The sequence below is a fragment of the Echeneis naucrates genome, chromosome 3 (genome assembly GCF_900963305.1).
Source record: "Echeneis naucrates chromosome 3, fEcheNa1.1, whole genome shotgun sequence".
NCBI lineage: Eukaryota > Metazoa > Chordata > Actinopteri > Carangiformes > Echeneidae > Echeneis > Echeneis naucrates.
This window is the reverse complement of record NC_042513.1, coordinates 21,579,449-21,597,891: the sequence shown is the minus strand read 5'-3', so window position 1 is coordinate 21,597,891 and position 18,443 is coordinate 21,579,449. Positions and strand designations below refer to the sequence as shown.

The 18,443-nt window shown below is 41.5% G+C and overlaps 1 protein-coding gene across 4 annotated transcripts in view; it reads left to right on the top strand.

The window, feature by feature from the left end:
• The window catches only part of esrrga (estrogen-related receptor gamma a), a 53,758-nt gene that overhangs the window by 5,984 nt on the left and 29,331 nt on the right, over nt 1-18,443 (top strand). For 2 of the 4 annotated variants that reach the window (XM_029498017.1, XM_029498016.1), the window contains exons 2-3: nt 5,284-5,708; nt 11,579-11,695. In XM_029498017.1, coding sequence (XP_029353877.1) covers nt 5,297-5,708; nt 11,579-11,695 — 529 coding nt within the window. In that variant the 5' untranslated portion in view covers nt 5,284-5,296. Of the gene's footprint in view, nt 1-5,283; nt 5,712-11,569; nt 11,696-18,443 lie in introns of those variants that run through there. The other 2 variants (XM_029498018.1, XM_029498019.1) reach the window with 2 other exon arrangements.

Here is an 18,443-nt window from a genome sequence, read left to right as displayed (position 1 = left end):
TTGTGCTGGTCTTTACAGCCCAACAGCCCATTGGGCAGAATGTGTTTTAGCCATTATCACATTGATTGTATGTAATCAGGGGTTTATTCTGCAGCCAATGAAGTGAATTACAGGTTTCCTGCCCGACTAACACTGTAACAATTGATCTGCTCCCTGGCGTGTGTGTGTGTGTTGGAGTGGGGTGTAAGGTGGTGTGTGTGATGGGGTGTGGCTGTACAAGGAAGCAAGTGAGGCAATGATAGTGTGTATGTGAGTGAGAAGTAGAAACAACGAGAGAGAGAGAGAGAGAGACCCAAAAGGAGCAGGACGGAAAGGGGCGAGAGAGAGCTCAGTGGGAGGGAGAGTGGTTTGGATTGACTGTCGCTGCATGAGTTTTTATTTTGGATTTTATTCATTTTTGTCCCTGAAAACAACTATAATCATCTACACACTCCCAGTCTATGGAGCTGAACTCACACACATTCGCACAAACGCTGACAACACTACGCAGCAGCACACAGATTATTCTTTCAATCCTGTGTTCCATTTCTCCGCCGAAGAACTACACAAACACTGCGTTTAAAAGTATAGCTCCAATTAATAGCTAATAAGGTCACACTAAAAAGTTTTTTCTTTCCACCAGTTTCTGAAAATAGAAAGTGTGTTCTCACTGTGATTTCTTCAACAACAACACCGGTAACTGATTCCTTTTCAACCAATGCGGGCACCAAAGCTTGTATGTGTGTGTGTGTGTGTTTATGTGTGTACATCACCTTTTCGTGTATCAGACTAACAAGCTCACAAGCAGTTCAACAACCCTCCACAGATAAGAGAGCATTGGAAAGGGAATAAACTAGAGAGAGAATCAGAGCAAAGAGGGAAAAATAAACAGATGAGTGCGAGGGCCCAAAGAGCAATTCAGTCTATTGATGAAATCGTTCTGTTCATTTAACTATGGAAATCTAAAGACATTTTTTTCCCTTCCTCACTCCATTCTTTAATTCAATGTAGTTTCTCTGCTGTCCTCCATACCTCCATCATTCTCCCATCCATCCCAAAGCACTGCCTGTATCATCTAGATAGAATTGTGGAAGGTTTTCTCTCTTTCTTTTTCTTTTTCTCTTTGCTTATTGGACTGCATGTTCTTATCAGCCTCGAGAGCACAATGCTTGGTATGATGGAAAGGTATTAGCCAAGCCGTGGTAGCGACACTGTCAGCACTTCTCCCTTCCCTGTCTCCACTGCTACCACTTCTCTTCCCTCGCTGCTTTCTTCCGCTATACTCATTTTTACTGCTTTGTCCGGGGGAGTGTGGTTTTAAAAATACTGTCAGTGGAGTGAGTTGTTTCGTTCCTCTACACTTTCGGGCACTGAAGTTTGTCAAGGAGTAGTCTAACACAAAGCAATGTTCATTGTTAGAATAAAAATGACTTAATGGCCTAACCCAAGACTCTTTATGATTAATAATTGTTATTTACAATAACATTTTTGTCGGGCTCATGGCAACGTTGACTTAACCTTAGTAAATCTCCACAGCTCTCTCCTCTTCTCTTCTCTGGCCTAGAGGGAATGCAAAAACAGTTGGAAGTTGTTTAAGGATCAGTTTGTGTTTATGGCTGCCATCTAGTGTAGCAGCCATACGAAGATTGTATATAATAAAAGAGTGCCGGTGCACACGGAGTGAAGGAGCACACAGTGCACTGTACAGAGACGCACAGTGAGGCTGAGAGTAGTTGCTCTAATACGATGATTGTATGTTTGTCCCTGCCAGTTGTCAGGGCGCTGCATCAGCCCACCACTCTAATGACAGCTTGTCATACTAAAGTGGCCCACCTTCCTTCAAAACACACTGAAGAGAAAAAAAAAAAAAAAAACACTTTTTTCTTTGTTTCTTTACTTCTTTCATTCATTCTTTCTTGCTTTCCTCACCTCCTACGCATCATTCTATGTTTTCCGTCGTGCTTTCTTTCAGTGCCTCCACATGTTTATCTCTGTTTCATGAGTCACGGTGAAGAAGTCAGAAATGAGAAGAGAAAGAGAAAATGACAGGGATTGGGCTGGAAATAGAGACAAGGGAAGGTGGTAATCTCAACGAGTGTGTTTTTGTGTGTGTGTGTGTGTGTGTGAGAGAGAGAGCGTTGGCTCTCAGTATCAGACAGGTAAATAGGCTTGGTGAATATTTGATGCTGGCAGGAACTAAACATCCACTTTTGTCCCCTTGCTTTGACTGTTTTTGACTGTGGCTCGTTTTATTAAAACTCTTCTGTGTGGCCTTTTTCTTACTGTAAATCCGTCTCTTGCTGAAAAAGATTCACACTACGATAAACTCAAACTGTGAAACCACTTCCAATATGTAATTTTATCATAGTTCGATTGAAAATGTTGCCCAAATAAAAATATAAATTTACATTGAGATATTAGCACTCCTTTTGTTTCTGTATGAATTTAAATGAAATATGTAAAAACTCACCCTAAGAATGACATCAAGTAAATCGGAGGTAAACTAAATTTGAAAATAAATTGGTTGATATAATTTGGTGATTATGACAATTTGAGGACAGACACACAAGTTGATTCCTTTTCCTTAATTCAAAAAGTGTTATAATATGGTTCTTCCCAATCTGGTTCTTTTCACTGAAGTGTGTAAAAGTGTACAAAACTATATTTTTAAATAACAGAATGACATAAAACAGTTAATACCAGAATGGGATTATTGCTGTTTTTTGGCTTTTACTAGAATCTTCTCATAACGCACTGCTTACATCTTTGTGAGAATACACGAAGAGAAGGAAACACACTCAAGCCTCTTCCTCTTTATGTAAATCTCTTTAAACACCTAAAAATATAAAGCATTGATTAAAAATGAGACCCACCCCCTTTCCTTCTCTCTCCTTATTCGTCTGAAGAGCAGACAGGCACAATAAGATTGCTCTTTCAGCACTGAGCCGTCGCTACATAGTGCCATAATTATACTGATAACATACATACATAAATGCATTCAACCTCGCGCTCCGCACGGCGCACTGGCTGTGATTTCTTAATCTTCTTTCCTCTGCTCCTCTTCTGTGCACGCATGTCTTCTTTTTTTATTCTTTTTATTCCTCCCCCTTCTACTGCCATTATTTTTCATTTATAACCAAAGTGTGTGTGTGTGTGTGAGAGTGAGAGAGAGAGAGAGAGAGAGAGAGAGAGCTGATAGAGGAAAAGCAGAGGAGAGATGGTGCAAAGAGGAGGGAGGGAAAGCGAGATAGATGAGAGTTTGAGAGAGAGAGAAGGAAAAAAGCACCTGAGATCTTTTGGCACTAAAACTCTTTCACTTAATGGTACTCAGAGGGATTGACGGTTGAAGTGAGGGGGCACAAAAGAGCATAAAGAGTGAAAAAGGAGAGATTAAATCATCACCATCACATCATCTACTTAAATGGGTCTACTCTCTTTTTCTGTCACCACTGTTTCCTCTCCCTCTACTGGAACACTGACAAGCTCTCATCTTCCTATCCCTCTTTTCCACATTTACATTTACTTCTCCCTTGATAATTCTATCACCTAATATGTTTTCTCCTTCTGTTTCCCACCACCAGCCCTCTCTGTCCTGTTTCATCCCTTCTTCTTTTTTGATTTGTGTCCTAAACCTCTGAGTGTCTCTCTCTTTTTAAACTAAAGGCCTACCGTAGCATCAGATAAATGGATTTATAGACATTGGTGAATACCACAAAGCCAGGATTAATAAAGGGGAGGAGGAAAGGATGGAGGGAGTAAAATATATGATGAAAAGAGGGGAAAGGCCAAAGTACTGTAGGCTATATCATAAATGTCATGTCACTTAATGAAAGGGAAAAAGTGCCACAAAAGAAAGCGCAGATTGTTTGGGGAAGGAGCGCGGCTGCCTCACAGCAGACTTGCGGATTTGGCTAAAACAAACTGCACATCAAATACATGAAATCTCTGCAGCTCATTAAAAACCAAACAACCAGATCTGAAAGTGCTGTCCGTCATTTTACTATCATTAGTCATTGCAGCTCCACCACCCCGACAATCTCTGCCTGTCTGTCTTTGCCGAGCTGTTTTCCTGTCTACATCCATTCTCCCACCCCTTCCTTCACCCGAGTGGCTCTCCATTCTCTGTCAAGACACTGTCTGTGTTTTATGGGTCCCTGTAGAACAGGGATCTTTTACAGGCCGACTGGACTTTAGAAGCCCCTCGTTTAGCAGCATCCTGCCTTAATTAAAAACCCCTTTTGTGCTTTTTGCTTTTAACAATGAAATGAGAGAGAAGGGAGGGAGGGAAGGGTTAGAGGGATAGAGAGTGGTAATGCAAAAAGGAAGAGAAAGAGAGAGATGGCGTTGAATAGGAAGTGATAGGGAGACAGGCAGATAGATAGTAAGGTAGACAAAGAGAGGGATGGAGAGATATGGACAGAGAGAAGATAGCTGTTAATTACAACTGCCATTAACAAGACACCAGTCAGCCTCCTTGGGGAGAGGAAGAAGGGAAAGCAGACACGGAGAGAGCAAGGGAAGCAGGATCGAGGAAAGAAGAGTCAGCAGAGAAGAACAAGAGATTAGAACAGGAATACAGTTCTAGCCCGGCACTGATTAGTAGATATTTTCTTTTATTGATAGTTTTTTTTTTTTATTATTATTTTATTCTAAGAAAGTTTTATATTGTAAGGTTTACCTGAAAATCTTAAAAAGATCGTGTGTTTTTTAATATTACCATGCATGAGTGTGTGTGTGTGTGTGTGTGTGTGTGTGTCCATTTATGTGTGTGGCTGTCTTTGGGATGATTGAGCAGCGGAGAGGCTGCTTACTGATTACCTTCATGTAGAACAAACTGCTATTGACTGGAGAGTGACGGATGACCAGCAGCCCAGAGCATGCGAATGTGTTTGTGTGACTGTGTGTTGCTTCAGGGGCTTCTCTGCTCCTCTCTCTTACATGTGGTTTCACGAATGAAGCACAATCTCTTTTTTTAATTTCAGCCTCTTTCTGTCTTTATCTTCTCCCCCTGTCTTTTACGTAACAAATACAAAAATCGAATCTCATGTTCGATTGATTTGTGTGTTTTTCATTTATAGAATTAACTTTGCTCTGTGGAAAAAAAAAAAAAAAAAACAACTCCCAGTTGTGAGTTTCTTTTGAGGGCATCACTGTATCTTCTTTTCTCATTTTTCCTTGAGTACAGTTTTTCCTCTGACGCTTTCCTCCCAAGGTTTTTATCTAGAAATACCCATCATATTTGTATTTTCCTTTAATAATGTTCTTCCTGGTCTTTTTCTATTTCTTCCTGTCTCACTGCCTCAGGCTTCTCTGCAGAATGTCCAGTAAGGAGCGCCACCTTGAGTCCAACTGTCCGTCCTCTTATATAAAGACTGAGCCGTCTAGTCCTGCTTCCCTGACTGACAGTCTAAATCATCACTCCCCTGGTGGCTCCAGTGACGCTTCAGGCTCATATTCGTCCACGATGAACGGTCACCCCAATGGCCTAGACTCCCCGAGCCTATATGGCTCCAACGCAGGGCCCCTGGGTCCTGCTGGCGGCCCCGGATCAAAGCGTTATGAGGACTGTTCGTCAACAATCGGGGAAGATTCACAGATTAAGTGCGAGTACATGCTGAATTCGATGCCTAAGAGGCTGTGTCTGGTGTGCGGGGACATTGCATCAGGGTACCACTACGGAGTGGCATCCTGTGAGGCCTGCAAAGCCTTCTTCAAACGTACCATCCAAGGTTGGCTTCCATTTTGTTTGTCTGTCTCCCTTTCTGTCCTTTCTCCCGTATTCTCGGTCGTAATGGCTACGCTTTTTAAACCATGTTTTCAGCCTCTGTTGTTTTAGATTTAAAATACAATCATTACAATCAGTTGTGATCCATTTGGTGTAGAACTGACTCAGTGACAAACTGTGAAGACTATCAACAAAATTGTATTATATCAAATTGACTTCGTCTAAATTTGCATTCATGTATGTATGAAAGTGGTGATAAATACATCAGAGTATATCATATAACAGTTCAAGGTCAAAGGTTAAAGTTAAAGTGCTCCTTACATTAAAAAGGAGCAACCATTGAGAGAAATCTTGCACACAACTAAAACACCTTTAACGAAGCTGATTTTTTTTTTTTAACACTCTCCCAACCATGCACCTACACCAGGGTTGCTATATTAGATCCAGGACATACAATAAAAAAAGCCCCAGGCCAAATATGAACCTAGATTTTTATGTCTGGAACATGTGTCTTCCATTGTCTGCTATAAGTGAGCCACAGGGACGACCACCAGTCCACCAGTTTTTTTTTTTTACTTTTAGTTCACTCATACAGACCGATTTCTTTACATGCCCCCATTTCACTCTGAACCTTGACTCCTTTGTCATCCAGAGAAAAAAAGTAATTTCCAGATAGTGTTTGCATTCCTAGATCTTCCTGCTTATGCCTCACAGGAAGAGTGTAAGCCATAAGCCTGTTGTCTCGTATATGACGTTGTGTCATAGGAAGGCCGTAGGTCATGTCTGCAGGGTCAGGAGTTCAGTTTAAGGGTGGAGGAGAAAGGGATAGAGCAGTAATCCGCATGATGAGAAGGGTGCCAGGAATTAGGCCCAGTAATCCCTCACGCATGTCTTGTTGGGGTTAGAGGTAGTTCAGGTAGTGCACAAGTATTTGATCTATATTTTGTGGCTATTCAGTTAAACCACACCTTGATCACCTTTTCTTGTCCTTCATTTAGCCTTGTTATCATACGATAGGTCAGGCTTACAGACAGTCAGTGTAAAAATCTTTCATCTTTGGTCATTTATGAAATAAAAAAGTCTTTTAAGTTGTTCACCTAATGTTTTCACAAAACGCAAAATAAATTCTGATGAATTAATCAGTGTTTATACAGATTTTGATCCAGAACAGACACTATATGTTTTACTTGTTTCACAAAATAACATTAAAGGGAAGGGCAGCAATATTCTACAGTTTACCAAATCCAAACTTTTATTTAAAATTGCTGAAATGGACAGTGTTAATTTTATCTCACAATTTTTTAGCTCTATCTGTGGCCTCGAGCTTGGATATATTTCAGGATTTATAGAACATAAAGAATAGTTTAATGCACATATCACTGAGGAAAAAAGCCAGACAGCATTGGTTATTTTGGATACTGCAGCCAGAGAATGTATAGACTGGAGGAATGGCTCAAAGAAAACTGCGCTGACATATAGATGGAAAACAATCTTTTGACAATGAAGCTCAGTGGCAGAGAAGAAACAGCTGTATCAGACACTGGTTACACAGGCAATTCCTCACTTTGCTTTTACTTATTTCATGGCAGTTGTTGACAATAAAAAAGAAATAGCATATAATCCGAAGTCCTTGTATGTATAGGAAATTAGAGAAAAGGTGTTGAACAATCAAAGGCTTTTTGTTTGAATAATAACCTTTAATCTTCTCATTATATATGATAATAATTAATCAGGGTCCCCCTTTCATCAGTCAGTGTGCTAGGACAAAAACCAAACTACCAGTCAGACAGCCAGCCCTCATCGATCCACTGAGTCAGTCAGTCAGTCACATCAGACAGGATTCATCTATCTGCCTTTCCATCCTTCCACCTATCTGTCGCTGCTTTCTTTTGCCCCCGATAAGCAGCTTTCCCAGTAAAGCCCCAGAGAGAGCAAAAGAGAGACGTGTGTGTGTGTGTGTGTGTGTGTGTGTGTATGAAAGTCCTGCATCCACTAGATGGTCACCACTACCTAGAGATGACCTGTGTGTGTTTATTATGGGATGAGATAGATCACGGTGAAATCCTGACAAAGAGATTGGAGCGCACACATAAAGATTTAAAGAAAGAGACATGTTCACACGCACAAACTCACATTAGGACACAGCGACCACAATACACACAGACAGTCACACACATGACCTTGTTGTCACTCTTTGGGTCGATTTCACCCCGAATGTGTCATCACTGCTTTGTTTAATATTTGACCAATTCCAGATTTCTCATTTTATTTAGAGGGCTTGATAAGGTTACACAAGTGTAGACGCGGTTACAAATTAAATACAATAGCCGAGCAAACATAGATATGGTGCCTCTTCAGAGTTTGACCTTACATAGATTAAAAGCAGTGAACTGTTACCTCTCTGACTCCTTCTCTTTGCTTTCACTGTATTTGTAATCCTCTGGTCTCCTGTAATGGACATGTTGCAGATCACAAAGGTTAGAGATAGTAGTTCAGGGTTAAGACTTTGGCAAAGCAAGTCGCAGGACAGTTGTCACGAAAGGTTGAGGTGAAATACAGCAGATGGAGTAAAGCATGCAAATCCCCAGAGTGGATTGTACTCACAAATGAAAAAGAGGAAGGTCTGAATCAACATTGCTTGATTGATATAAATAAGAAATTGCTAATAGCTTACTGTCCATATATTTATGTCAGCAATTTTCCAAGCTTGACTGGACACAACTTTATTTGTTAATAAGTTGTTGAGAAAATCTGCTATTCCAAAGTATTGTTAGTCACAATTCTCAACACTTTTTTAATCAATGTTTGTGCTACAGTACTACTGTCTGGATGCAGCCTGAACAGTCTTGGAACAAATGGGTCATGACATTATCTTTGGCTGCCACGCCAGCCAAACTCATCCATGGGCAGTGTGGATGTGTGTTAGCCTATGTGTCTGTGTGTGAGTTTGTGCTCATCCAAATGCACATGTGCCTGTGTTTATGTTTGGTTGTGGGTGAGTGTGTGTGTGAGTATCTTGGCTGGAAAGCAAGGCCAGCCTCAGATGGGCAGCAGCAGACATATTGGTATGTTTCAACCCATTAGCCAATAAAACCGCAGGTAATCACCAAAAAAACACCTCCAGCTGGACAGGGAGGAAAGCACGGGATGGCAGAGGAGAGGAGAGGAGAGGAAAGGAGAGGAGGACACCCTTTAGGATAAATAATAACTTCAGACAAGGAATGACAGGAAGAAAGGAGAAGGTGTAAGGAATTGGGCACATAGATGTAGGAAGAAATTAGTGCTGTGTGTGTGTCTGTGTGTGTGCGTCACAGCATGGAGGAAGTGGCTCTGGCAGCTGCTGTTTTTGTGGCGTCAGTCCAGCGACACCTGACAACCTGCATCTATCACTCCCTTATTGAGAGAGAGGGATGAAGGGGAGTGAGGAGGAGGGAAAGGTGTGGGATAGGGAGGAATAGGGTGATGAAATGGGAAGACAGAGCCAGACAAAAGTGGAGGAGAGCAGTAAAGCTGATGGGATACAGTAGATGGTACTGATGCAGAGTGAGAATGGCAGGAGGGAAGGTAACACAAGCATGAGTTCAAACTGCCAAAGAGGAAATAAACAAGCAGTTAAATAGTTCAATTACATTAAAAATACGTATTTGCATGTTTGTTTATTTTTAATGTTAATGGTAAAACGTGTCACCATGTCCTTCGTGACGCTCTACCTACGGCATATTTTGTGTCATCGTCCTGCTGAAACTGTTTACTAAGGAGTTACAAAGAAAGGAAGGCAAACAGTACAACACTGGTGAGTTTAGATCATGGCAAAGTTGGCGTTCTGTGTAACTTTAGGACAAGCAGAGAGAGAGATGCGGAGAGGAAAGCAGGCCGAAGAACACACACGTAAACATTCATATTACACAGTCTGCACAATAGTGGTCAATTCTCATGCAGCAGGTGGACATACACACACATCTCAAAGGAGATTGCAAAGGATTTGGGGCCCTCATATATACCCCCTTTCTCACACCAACACACACTCACACCATCCTACACGTTATACATAGGAAGACCTCTCCGCTCTAAGCCCACCACAGTGCAAAGTAAGACACATAAAGATGGAAAAAAAATACAGAGCGAGAGATGACATTCTGTTATAAAGCCTTTTTTCCTATTAATTTCTACCTCATGACCTCATTCTAAAGCAGCATGTGTATGGCCGAGCATGCAAAGAGCACAGAGCCAGATGACATGAGGCTACACATTCCTACATCACACCTTTATATCGGCGTGGAACGATAAAGCACATGCCGGTCTTGATATGTAGCATCGATAATATCAAACACCTTTTATACAAATACACTTATGTTAGTCAAATAGTAAGGAGGATCATTACTGGCGACTTGAGACGCCATAAATTGAAGTTCCATAAATGTTGTTGTTTGTATTTAGGAGTCATTGAAGCGATATTACCATATTATTTGTTGATGTCCCCTTCCTCACCACCAATGTGCCGAACTTTTATTTATTTATTTATTTATTTATTTTTGCACTGAACATTGAACAGATTAAGCCTCTGTGCTACCACCTCTGTAAGTAGCTTCCTACAGCAGCAATCCATTTTGCAGCTCTTGCCCGTTTAGCCTTAAACTGATAATAAAAACTGACTATCCCTTTATTGACACTGATTCTGTCATAGCATTAGCCCTTTTAGTCTTCAAGCTCAGTAATTGCTGAATTAATCTGCTCCTCCTCTATCAGCCACATGCAAAAGCTGTGTTTAAGCTAACTAGTCCCATTAGTAGTATCCATTAGACTGTATGGGTTCCCACAGCATTGAGCATGTTTAGCCTTTATTTTAACTAATAGGTTCGATTAATGAGCATCTTGTTACCCATTAAGAAGTGTTTGTGCATTTAGCCTCTTCCCAAGCTAACTAGCCCCCTTAATCAGCCCAGTAATGAGAAGCATCCTCTCCACAGCAGCAGTCAATAGTGATCACTGTTTACTCAGATTCAGCGGGAGATGCATTGGTTTTCTGGGGTCCTGGAGCTGTCAGCTGGGCACAGAGGAGAGGAAAAATACAGGTTTTATAGTTCACACAGGATAAATAAACCTTCCTAAACAAAGAAACCCCTCTTAGTAATTCTGTAACAGTCTAAACAGTCCTTCACAAATCCATAATGGTGCTTTGCTTTAACCTGGGTGGGATTAAATTGATACTGTAAGTGGGAGACAATTGAGCCAAATGAAGGAGAACCGAGATGAAAACGAGGAAAAACACAAGTAGATTGTTAAATATCATTCAGACAAGATGATTTAAGATTCTTTTGAGGAAAAGGGCATGACGATACAAAAAGAAATGGACAACATATAGCACAACAGAGGAAAACTAAATAAAGGTTTCATAAATATTGAATATGTTGTAGTAATATGCTAATTAGCTATCCTCAGGACAGATAGAAGAAGCAGGAGGAAAGTGATAATTAAAGGTAAAAGCGGTATTAGTGTCTAACATGCTAAGGGTGGCCAGGGTTGTTAAGTTAATAGACTTACATCAACTAATAATCTTAGCCTCAGCTCGGTTCCCTTGAGCAAACTACAACAAGTCACGCAACCTCAGGGAGCTGCAGCCATGACACATGCACTTCATCTTCATAGACACAGATTAAGGTAGTTAAGTGAATACTCAGTAAGGATTATTTTATCATACACATGTTTATCCCCAGCTATCTTTTCTCTCTCTGATTATTTTTGGTTCTGTCTTCATGCAGTAGGCTTTGTTGAGTGCTGCTCACTAGCATGTTGTCTGCCCATGTGTCCGTTGATGTATCTATCTGAAATGAAACCTTTCTTCCTGTCCTCCTGCAACATGTCTACATGCCACAGGCAACATTGAGTACAGCTGTCCAGCCACCAACGAATGTGAGATCACCAAGAGGAGACGCAAGTCATGCCAGGCCTGCCGCTTCATGAAGTGTCTGACTGTGGGCATGCTGAGGGAGGGTAAGGATAAAAAAAAAATGTCTTTCTTATCTTTCTTCATTAACTATGCTACATGTAGCATTTCAAATTTGCATATTAGATATGTTTGTTTTTTCAATGAATTGTGCCGGTGCTGATAAGAGACAGCTTCCACTGGCCTCAATATGGCATTTTGTATCATCTGTCACTGTGTTTAGTTTGTAAATGATCTGCTGGCTTGATTTATGACACCCAGAGACATTCCTTTAGAGCATGGCTGCAGTTTCTCTCCATGGCTTATGGAGAGGTAAACATTGACGCTTAGGAAAGAATGTCAAACCTAATTCCATTTTGATGTGTCAATAAATCAATCAAAACTTTATTAAGGACACATACACGGTCCACAGGAACAGACAGAAACCAGAATATATATTTGCATATCTGCTAAAATGCCAACGGTTTCGCATACTCGACAAGAACCTGACTGAAATTAGTGCAGGGTCCATTAGTGTTAGTGTAATTACAATAAATACAATCGCATCAGGAAAACAAAAGTGCGTGCAATGCCATAGATGTAGGCCAACCATCAATTCAAACATAATGTAACCAAGATATCCTATCAAAGTAGGACTGATTGATTGATGCTGAGAAATATTACATGTAGCACTTCAAACCATTTTCAATATTCCTTTCACTCTGCGTATTTTAATCTGTCTCAGTCTGCATCAGGAGCTTCTTGTTGCCGGCTCACTTCAATGTCCATCTCACCGTTTTCAGTCTTTTTCATACTGTGTTTACAGCTGTTCCTGTCTTTTATCTGACTCTCGTCTGTGCCTTATTATCTCAGCAATGGCTGACACTGATTTGCATTCTTCTCTTCTTTCCGTGTGCGTTTCACATACACATCCACATACAAAATCTGGTGAGGCCATGTAGCCTGGATAAACACAAGGACCCACTTCCTGACACTCACTGGGTTTAGGTTACTTAAATGAGGCAAAGAGAGAAATTACAGGGCAATTTCTACACACACACACACACGCACACACATACACATACACATACTCAGCAGTTGTTCAGTGGTGGAAAGTTAAAAAAAGAGAGATATTATCTTCCCCCACACCACTTTGATTAAATACACTCACTCTCTCATTTTTGCACTCCCTCGTTGCTTCTGCCTTTTTCTCTCCCTCTTGTCTGCCCACCTCTGACCTTTCTGCTCCCACTGCACTTCCAACGATGAAAGGAGGGAGAGGAGTGGAGCGGGATGAAGACGATGGAGAGAGAGAGAGAGAGAGAGATACATGCGGGTGGGGTGGAGTGGGGGAAATCTAGGGGGAGGGAGGAGGAGAGGGAGAAGAGATTGATTTATAGGAGCAGAGGAGAGGGACCAAGGGAGGATGAGAAGCAGAGGGAGGATGGTTGCATGAAGCAGAAAGTGTGCGAGAGAGAGAAAGGAGAAAAGAGGAGGGTCAAGGTTGTAATTGATGGGAGACCTGGCCTACGCCCCCTTCCTTAAAGTGGTCAGGGAGCATGCTTCAGCCCGACGCCTGCCGGCCCTCCCTCCATCCATTCCTGTCTTCATCTCTCCCTCCAGTTCTCCCACTCATTGTTATTGTATTGTATCAAATGCATTGTATTGTGTCACGTCTCTTATGCCTTTCATCCATCCATTCTCCTCCTCACCTGACTGTTTTTATGTTTGCAGCATGACAAGGCCCATACTTGGAGCTTCCACTTCAGCGTCACTATACGAAAACTTGAAAAAGACATCACAAAAAAACACGTGCCTATGGCACTTTCACAAGAACCTTTGCAAACACAAAGTATTGACTAATATATATATAAATATATATATTTATTTAAACTACACAAACATTTTTCAACATCTAATATATTTGCAGGGCTAGAATGAGATAAGATCAAAATCAGGTGACAAAAAGTCTTCACCATCATTTCAGCTTCAGACACTAAAGCAAAAATACAGATTGACAGGAAAACTCATCGCCATCACAACCTTCAGCGATCAGTGTTTGACTTGCTAAAGCATCCTCATCTCTCTCTCTCTTACTCCTCAGTTCCTCTTTGTCTCAGTGTTTTACACACAAACACACAGACACACAAGCTGCTGTTGTAGCACTTGTTCTCCCAGTTGATCTGACATAGGCAGAACCTATCTCTCATCTCCTGGATATGTGTGTGGCCACAAACGCACAAATACACACATGTGTAAGTGCATGTATTATTGGCAGCTCCAACAGCTTAGAGTGCAACTTCCTACTCAACACAGAAACCACATCAGCCTTGTCGATAAACTGCAAACACAGATGTCATTTACAAGGGAATATGTTTTTATTGATCATTTCTTTGTAATACAACACTTCAAAACAAATGTAAGCCCAGATTTAGTTTATTACAGATGAAACTTAAAAAGAGCTTCTTTCTGTCTGTCTGTGTGTGTGCCCATGTAGCTGAAGGTAATGTGTGTGTCTGTCCTGAGCAGGCAAACAAATAGCTGCCTTTTGTTGCCACTGCGTCCCTTCTCCACATACATATATCATGCACACACACACACACACACACACACACACACGTATAAATATATATATCAACATGACAGCCTAAATCCACCCCATTTGTTGTGCTGGGGGTGAATTCAGTACAGGCGCTCCCGCTCTACATATGTATAAGGGTCATTTAGAAAATTGATACATCCATTTTCTTATATTTTTTTTATTTTCACTTCTTTTGAACCCATGGGAAATTTGAAAAAGATCAACAGCTACAAGGGACAGCTAACATACTGTAGTTTTTCACACCTGGTAAAGGCGAATAAATGTAAAATGTATAAATGTGGACAACCCACACTGACAGTAGAGTTTCCTGTCATCTTGTGGCTATTCTAAATATACAACTCAAAATATAAATATTTCCACTTTCATAAATTATTAAAGCACATATTTTTCATGTCCTAAAATATAATAGAAGTCACATAATTGTGTGGCTGATTTCATATTTTAAGATATTTATGTGTTTTGTTCAGGAAAGAAGGCAATTTTAAAGTTTTAAAATAAATTGAGTGCCAAATGCAATATTTTGCTTCATCATGCCAATTGAGTTAATGGTGCATTTCTAAAAAAAAATATATTACTATGTAAGAGTGATGTACAACATGACTAGTAGCAGAGTTATACTCCAGTTGAGCCTGCACTGTTTTGCAAATACGTCACTTATAAACAACACCTACCGTGTTTCGTGAAGACCGTCTGGGTGGAAGCATCATTGTAGTGAAATTGAATAGATGATAATGGTCACTGGCTAGATCAGTTAGCATCAGAGCTAACTGTGGTTGTCAGGGGCTAGCTCACGGGAGAAAGGTGAAGATAAAGCGAGAAGGGTGGCGAGGAAGTGTGTTGGATGACATGAGTGTGTGTGTGTGTGTGTGTGTGTGTGTTTGCTGTAGTTTACCCCTTAGGGCAAGATCTGCCTCAAATTAGCTTTGTCGCCCTGGGAGACAGAGAGGGTGAGATGAAGAGCAAGTGAGGCAGCAAGAAGTGTGTGTGTGTGTGTGTGTGTGTGTGTGTGTGTGTGTGAGAAACGGAGAGAGGGGGGAGAACAAGAGGCCAGAGGGTCAGTAAACCAACTCAGAGTGGAGGCGTTTCTTTACACGTTCTAAACACACACCTGATCGTGTGAATACACACACACACACACACACAAATGCTCAGCCTTGTGCTGTGTGGGATATTGGATTTTCTCACCCTCTACTGAGAGGAAAGGAAAGGAGAGGAGAGGAGAGGAAAGGAGGAAACAAGTGTGGGGTAAACTGGAGGACGGAATGTGCATTGGAGCACCCACCCACCAATATGTAGAAGCTAATTTGTGGAGCGAGGCAATTAAAAGACCTGACTATATTATGAGAACTTCCCCTCTGGCAATGGCTGTCTGTCCATTTTTAATGAGGTCATAATGATGCGTCAGCTGAAGACCAAAAGGTCACAGGGGCGGGGTTTGTATCCACCCAAGGAAGAGTGAAAGAGCAGCTGTATGATTGCAGGTAAGAGGTTTTGTGAGATCATTTTTAACCACTGTTAAAGAAAATACAATTTTCTCGAAAAAAAAAAATCATAAACAAGCTGAAGTAATAACCGTAGCTGTCACAGTTACTTCCATATATGCAGTAATGGCAGAGTAAGACATACATAATATATTCAACATCAGTACTAATTTGAGGAAATGTCATGTACAGAATACAAAACACAGATCAGACATTTGAACATGAAAGGCTTTGGCAGAGGCGCACGATCCCGGAGCCAGCAATATTCAGTATGCATGTTTACTCTACATATGGTCATATTGACAGATTTGCTCCCTTACAACAGAGCAGCTTTGATGATGGCACGTCTGATGAATCGTGGTTAAACAGACAGAATGTGTTGCATCCAAAACCAAAGCTTCCATTTCTGTAATGCCGTAAACGGCCAGCTGGATTCAGATGGTGGGCTACTGGAGGGAAAAGTCCACGGACTGCAAATATAAACCTTGGCACACTGCCCCTACATGCGCACGCACACGCATACACACACACACACACACAAACACACACACACACACGCACACACAGAAACACTAACAGCTCATGCCAACTTTGGCCGTGCTCCCCATGGCCTCTAAGACCTAATGAGTTAGATCGGGTGGAAAACCCCAGTCTGTGTGCTGCTTTTGTGTGTGTGTGTGTGTGTGTGTGTGTGTGTGTGTACACAGCTGGTGGTGATCGTCATAACTCTCCTTATAGCTCAATGATCCTGACTGCGAATATCCAGTCTCATTGATCCGTACATGTGCAGTTATGCTGAGAAACAAAGCAATCGGCAAAGATGTGCACATCTCATATGCACAGTCAGGTTGTCTCTCAAAAAGGGCACACTTATTTAAACATGAGAGTAATCAAAAGGGTCATAAAAACAAAAAGATGAAATGACAAGCAGCAGGTGACGTGATACACACTGAATAAGGAGAATATAAGGAAAGGAGGGGAGAGCAAAAGTAGACAATGACTAGAGGAGAGAGCGAGTGACAGAGCGAGGGCTAGAGACGAGAGGAGAGGTCAGAGAAACAGAGGAGGGGAGCGCCAGACAACTGGTGGCGTCTGGTGTTCCCCCCATGGGAAACTTGTAGCTAAATCTGGCCCTGTAGCGTCTGTCCTGAGTGAGTGTGTGTGTGAGCATTTGTGTCTGAGTGGCATCTGGTTGCATCCCAGCTAGAAAGAAGCGATAATGGAAAAAAACTGTGACGAGAGATCTGCCTAAGTGGTCCACTCTCCTTCGCGTACACTGTGCACTGTGTGTGTGTTTGCCAGGAGAGGAGACATATTCAGATAACATGGGTGGGAGGACGAGGAGTGAGATGGATTGAAGTTTTGTGTTTTAGTAAGAGTGATGTACAACATGACTGGGGGCAGTGCTTTTAGACAAGATACCAAAACCCTGCTTTTGGTTTTACTAACTTTTCTAATTAAACTCTCTGAGGGTGGCAGTTTATTTCACAAAATTTTACAATGTTATGACCTGTGCTTTCACTGCAGTGCTTTCATCAGACTTTCAGGAATGTGGAAAAACGTTGCCTGGTCCTACAGTACACACACACACACACGCCAACACTCACCGAAACACATACTCATTCACACACCAGTGACAGCCACCTGCCTGCTGCCTCAGGCAGCGCTGTTCTGATCTGTTCTGGTCTAAACACACATCACTGCATGACACTCCACACGCTTCCTCTCCTCCCCTCCTTACTTCTACTTTCACAGTTTTTTGGGGTTTTTTTTTGGATTTTCTTGTGTGAACATACAATGCTGATGATTACTGACAGTGTTGATTTGATTTACTTTCGTTACTGTAGTTTTACTCCACTAAAATGACATTTCTTTCTCTTGCTCGCTTTTCCTTTTTTTATATGCAATATATACATAGATACACACACTCATACAGACATCAGTTTTAAATGGGTCTGTAGTCTTTCCTAGTATACTTGGCCATCAGTTCTTAAACCCACAGGAAAACCCTTTGTCATTACATCAGCAACACACACACACACACACACAGACAAACATAAGGTGAAAACCTGGTCTAAGGTGGAAGTGAGACTTCGGCTCTGTTACAACTTCAATTATCATAAAAGTCCTCCTCCCTTCGTCTCTGCCCTCCTCGTCCATGTCTTCTGAAAAGCCCTTCTCCCTCTCGTGCATTTTGTCATCCTTCATTCACTTTGCGGTGGTCAAATTTTATTTGTCTTCCCGCTCCTCTCTCCACTCTGCCCTACACTTTGCGACTTCCTTCATTCGCTCATTCTGTTATCATATCATTGACCATCTGAAATCAATCCATCCTTTTTTCTCCCCCCCCCTCCTTTTTTTTTTTCTTTCCAAGCTTACAGGTTCTCTCTTCAAAACCACTTAGGTGTCAAAGGCATTTCACTCGCAATCTTTCAACTCTTGAAGAACACATATACGCACACGCGCACACACTGACACAGAGCGAGGCCAGTGCAGTGTAAAATCTATGCTGATGTGATCAGTGCAGCTCGTGCTATTGACAGACAGCAATTTTACCAACATAGGAATGATTCAGTTTCATCACTGTCAGTGTGTGGGTGTGGGTGTGTGTGTGTGTGCGTGTGTGTGTTTGTGCATGGCTGTACGTCCACCATGTAACATAAATGCTGGAATATTTTTAGACTTAAAGTGTGAAAGAAATCAGGGTATCTACATGAGGATTATTTTTTTATA